Below are 5,191 nucleotides of genomic sequence, written 5' to 3'. Positions count from 1 at the left end.
GGTCAGATCTAGAGAGCGAGAGTTTTACCAGTAATTTTCCATTTCCAAATAGTATGGCTGCCTAAATTCTATAGAAGTCAGTGGAAAATTACTGCGACTTAATTTGTTCATTTTCATCGTTGCGTCTTCAATTATGCAATTTATTTACCTTGCGAGCTTTAATTTATTTGCACATGCCGAAATATTTCTACTTAGATAAAATGACTGACAGATGGCAGCACACATTAAAAGAGAAATAGAGTTGTAGCTGTATTCGTGTTTGCTACACGGAAAGAAATGTGCTGTCCTTTTTACGATGACACACAATTTACAAAGATTTTTACAAACGGAACAGATTCATATTTTACACGTTTCCGCCGCCAGCTTGAGATCCGGATTTTGCTCCTGTTGGTGGTGCCATCTTGAATTTTTGAAATCTTTTTCCGGTTACCGGCAGGGCTCATAACCTCTAGCAGAGCTTGAATAAAATAGGTGCTTCTGGTTCGAAGGTTGGAAGACTAATGAATATTTATTTAAAATAACAAGCTTAGGTTTCTAAGGTTAATGGCGTATCTAAGGATCTGATTGCGTAGCTAACATAAATAAGTCGCGGGTTACTACACATCAGACGGGAATTTCAGAACAGAATTCTAGTGGCCACCTTCTACTTAGTAATTCTAAGTGAACATTTATTGATCCGTTAATTTTATTAGTAATGTTTTCAAATAGTCGATAATATTGTTGACTTAATAAATTTATGCATTCCTATGTTGTAATCTGTCTCCTCCTCAACCCTCTTACTGTTGTTCCTCATCATCCCTCTGACAGTCCATCGCTTCCCCATCCTTTTGAGAATGCTCCTCCTCCTCCTCCTCCTCCTCCTGCTGCTGCTGTTCCGGCTGTTGCTCCTGTTCTTCCTCCGGATGTTCCCTTTCCGCAACAACCTCTTGCTGCACCACTACCACCTGTGGTGGCTGTTCCGCTTCAACCTCCTCTTCCACTACCTCCTTCCTTCCATTCTGCATCCTCTGGGATTGCTCCGGCTTCTGCCTACGCTGACGTGGTTGCTGCTGGTGCTGTTGTTGAACTGGCTGCGGCGCCATCTCGTCCTTGAACAGCTCCCGGAACTCTTCGGTCAGCTGTGCGTACCGTTTCTGCAGTGCCTTCTCGCGTTCGGTTTGCCTCATCACGTCCTCCGTTAGGGATTCCAGTCGCTTGGGAATTGCTAGGTCTTCTTGGGAGGCAAGGAACTTGAACGTCGAAAGCGCCAAGTTGTTCTGCTCGATCTGCTCGTTGGTGTCCTGGAACTGTTTGATGAGAGCCTGGGCCCGAGCCTGGTAGCCCCCGGTTAGGATTTTGAGCTTCTTTTCGATCTTGCCGCAACGTTTGGCCTCTTTGGCCATGTGCTTGCGGTTGATCTCGAGGCGTTTCTCCGCCGATTCGATGCGGTCCTTTTTGCTGGCCAAGTTGGCACGCGTGTAGCGATTTTGGCTGGGGAGGTACAGGACCTGGGAGAGACATTCCTGCCAGACTTGGGTGTAGCTTTCGAGCGATAGGTCACCGTGGGCCATTCCGCTCTTGACGACGCCCATTTCCTCCTTGAGAAGGTCCTTGGCACCCTCGAGATCCGACTCGGCAATGTCATCGTACGGGTGCTGTTCTAGATAGGCGAGATGCTGGGTTAAGGGATTCTTTTTGACGGGCGGAGCCTGCGGATTGACCACCGGATTGCGGATGGCGTCGTAGTTGAGCATCTTAACCATTTCCTGCTTGACCAGCTCTTCTGCGCGTTGCAGCTCGGTTAAACCGTGCATTTCGTTTGAGGGGCGCAGAACTGTCATGTTGATTTCCAGGGGGCGAGGAAGTTCACGTTGGATGACTTGCGATCGGAGAGATAGCTCCTTGGCATCACGAGCACGCTGTTCCTGTTTCCGGAGAGCATCGACATCGGCTTGATCTGCTATCATCGGTTCGCCTCCGGTGCCGTCATCCGTTGGTTCGTCTGTTTCATTTTCGGGAACCACGATTTCGTAGTCATTTCTTGGAGTGGGCAGTGACGCTAATCCTTCTTTGAGAGATGATTTCAGTTGCTTCTGGTAGTTTTTGTAGGCGGCCGGTGTTTCCGTCACGGACATCGTTTCCTCTGCGTTAATGTTAAGTTTGTCTCGGACAAAGTTTGGGGTCGCTCCCGGCTGTCCAGGTGTAGCTCCGACCGGAACCAGCGCTCCAGATCCCGGCGTGAGGAATCCTGCTGGAGTAGCTGCTCCATCTGGACCGCGAGTCGATCGGAAAGGTGTGGCCAACACAGTATTTGGAGTAGCAACGACCTGGCTCTGGGGAAGAGCTCCGGAGAAATCCGATTGAGTCAAAGGGGTATTTGCGCCGCCCTTCAAAGGCGTGTCCACGTGAGTCAGTGCCATCATGTTCTGAGCTTCCTGCAAGATCCGATCTGTGACCGGGGCAGGCGTCCTAGGAGTGGCCGCCACCTGAGGAGTTATACTGTAATCTGCCAGCAAGGCATCCGTCGTTTCCACTCCCGATTCCGACGCCACTTCCTTGGCAATCTCACTTGCTCGCCCCAACTTCACGACCTGCTGCAGCTCTTGGTCCGAAATCTGCGGCTCTGGCAGAACCAACTTCGACCGCTTCTTGGCCGGTTCCTGATTCTGCAGCATCGCCAACGGAACATCATTCTCCTTCTTCTGCTTCAGCTTCTCCTTGTCTTTCTTACGCTCCCTCGCTTCCTTTTCCGTTCTCAACTCCCCGTCCAGCTGCTGCTGCCTCAAACTCGAGAAATCCGCCGCAATCGGAACCACAAACTCCTCTGAAGTATCGTAGAATCCCGCCGCCGGAGTTTTCTCAAACGGAATCTCCGAATTGTAATCAATCCCCTTCAACTTCCTCTTCCTGTTCCCCAGCCCGATTCCAGCGGCTCTGAGTTCCCTTCTCTTCTGCAAAGCGGCCAATCTCCTGGCCTCTTCCAGCTGCTTTTCCCGTGCCTTCCTCTTCGCTTTCTTGCCCTGCGTATTGGCCAATCTGGCCCTAGCCTCGGACAGCATCTCCAGCTCATCCTCGTCCATATCTTTCGGATCCGGCCTCGCCGGCTTCGTCTCCGGATTCGGATCAATCTCCCCCGGTTTCAACTTCCGGGGATCGTCCATCGAGCCATCCTCGCCCTCCTCCTTCCGCTGGGCCTGATCCAACAGATACTCATACCGCTCCAAGCACTGCGCAGCCGTCCGGCCAATAATCGGCGCAATTGTCCGCCACTGCGTGGGCATCAGCTTCGCCAAATGCAACAACTTCTCATCTTCCTCCCGGGACCATTCCGTTTTCTTGATGCTGGGATCCAACCATTCGTACCAGCGGGCCTTGCACTGTTTGGCCGACTTCCGGTGCAACAGCGAGGCGATTCGCGACCACTGGTTCTTGCCGTATTTCATCACCGCCGCTTTGAGGATTTCATCCTGCAAGAGAAAATCGATTTCCACCATGATCCAACTTTCCAAAGCGATTGCCGGCTGCCGAATTACTCACCTCGGTGTTGCGCCAAACGCCACCCTTTATCATGATACGCGGCATGGTGCGTGTTTCTTGATCACTCTTCTCACTATTGGAACAAAATTTTCTACGGTTTTCGGCACTTTTTCCGGGAAATTATCAAACTTTTCCTTCGCGTTGCACAAACGACATGAGGAAAACGCAAAAACACCAATGAATGCGGTTTGTTTTGATAGCGGAGCTGTCAAGCTTGGCAGTCTGCGGTGGGTTCGGTCTTGGTGAGTTTGTGCCCAACGGCCGTATGTGCCCATGTTCCATGGCTTTCCAGGATGAACTCAGCAATGTCAGATGGCCACTACGAGCAAAATTGTGCAAAGCTGGTCAAAATTAGAGCTTGGTGACATCTTGAACACACGAACACTGGCATACACGGAGCCGCAAATCAACCCAACTTTGACTTCTTTTGACGCAATTCTGCTCTTCCGTGGGATAATCCAAATTTGGGTTAACTCACCCAAAATAATGTCCTCATTTGATGCATGTGCCAACCCATATGGATTTTTGCAATGGGGGTTTGCATATGAAGGATATGTGCGAAATCAATGGATTGTCGTCAATCTTTATTTCCATTGAAAGTACGATTATTTCATATCCAATCCATAACCCAGACACATACTTTACATGGGCGGCTTCAATGGTGTATATTGATTGGACAAATCATATTAATGAACGTTTTTGGTTTTCCTTGTTATATTCAATAATGATCAAAAATAAAGAAGGAAGGATTATTGTATAGATTAATAGACATATTACAACAGCCTCAATATGCGGTATGATAAAAAAAAATAATTATAATAAGCGGGTGAAGCAGACGAACCAAAAATTGCTTGTTGAGGCAACTCGTTTTGGTCTTTATTCTCATCACATCTCTGTGGGCAGTGAGGTGGGTAGTTCATCAGTCGGTTATCGTCCTTGGTTATCGTTTATTGCTGTAATATTCTCTGCATCAAAGTAGATTAAGTTATAACAATATCATAGAGTTGATTTTCAGCCATAATTACCTTCCAATTCAAACAAAATATCGCTGAACAAATGTAACTTATTTAGATCACAACCGCGAAAACTTTTTACTGACGCCATGTTTTTACACAATGTGCTTCAGAAGAATGTATACATTGCAATACTTTGAATACGTTTCAAATGGCGTATATGTGCTGCAAATAGTAGGTATTTATTACTATCATAGTGTGTATATGGCACATATAAGGGGTCATTCACAAATTACGTCACGCTCCGAGGGGGGAGGGAGTCAAGCCAAGCGTGACAAGCCTTACAAAAATTTCGGAGGACTCATACAAAAAACGTGACAAAGGGGGGGGAGGGGGTCGAAAAAGTTGAAATTTAGCGTGACATAATTTGTGTACCATCCCTAAAACTAATGATTTTGGAAATTTAAGCAACGTATGTGCAAATCCACATTAATTCAAGGGAGCCATTTTCTTGAGTGTGATATATACCTATCATTAGGTTGTTTCCATTTGACAGCGGCAAAACAAACAACTCAGTGTAAAAAAAATCTACCCAGCGTTAGCTTTCGAAGTCTCCGTGATGGGTTAAAACAACTTAACGTTATAGAGAAACTTAAAAGTAGATGGAGTACCGTGTACCTTTTAATTCCGCTCCTAAATGCTTATCTTTGACAGATACGCGT

The 5,191-nt window shown here is 47.4% G+C and overlaps 1 protein-coding gene across 1 annotated transcript; it reads right to left on the bottom strand.

The window, feature by feature from the left end:
* Window positions 1-644: 644 nt before the first annotated feature.
* LOC5571991 (cell division cycle 5-like protein) lies at window positions 645-3,713 on the bottom strand. Its single transcript, XM_001660045.2, has 2 exons — window positions 3,517-3,713; window positions 645-3,446 (listed from the first exon to the last, which is right to left on the bottom strand). The coding sequence occupies exons 1-2, from the start codon at window positions 3,559-3,561 to the stop codon at window positions 777-779; spliced, it is 2,715 nt and encodes a 904-aa protein (XP_001660095.2). The 5' UTR covers window positions 3,562-3,713; the 3' UTR covers window positions 645-776.
* Between the last annotated feature and the right edge of the window lie 1,478 nt (window positions 3,714-5,191).

This window comes from Aedes aegypti, chromosome 1 (genome assembly GCF_002204515.2).
Source record: "Aedes aegypti strain LVP_AGWG chromosome 1, AaegL5.0 Primary Assembly, whole genome shotgun sequence".
Taxonomy (NCBI): Eukaryota; Metazoa; Arthropoda; class Insecta; order Diptera; family Culicidae; genus Aedes; species Aedes aegypti.
Note: the sequence above shows the minus strand (reverse complement) of the source record. Positions and strands in the feature narration are given on the sequence as shown.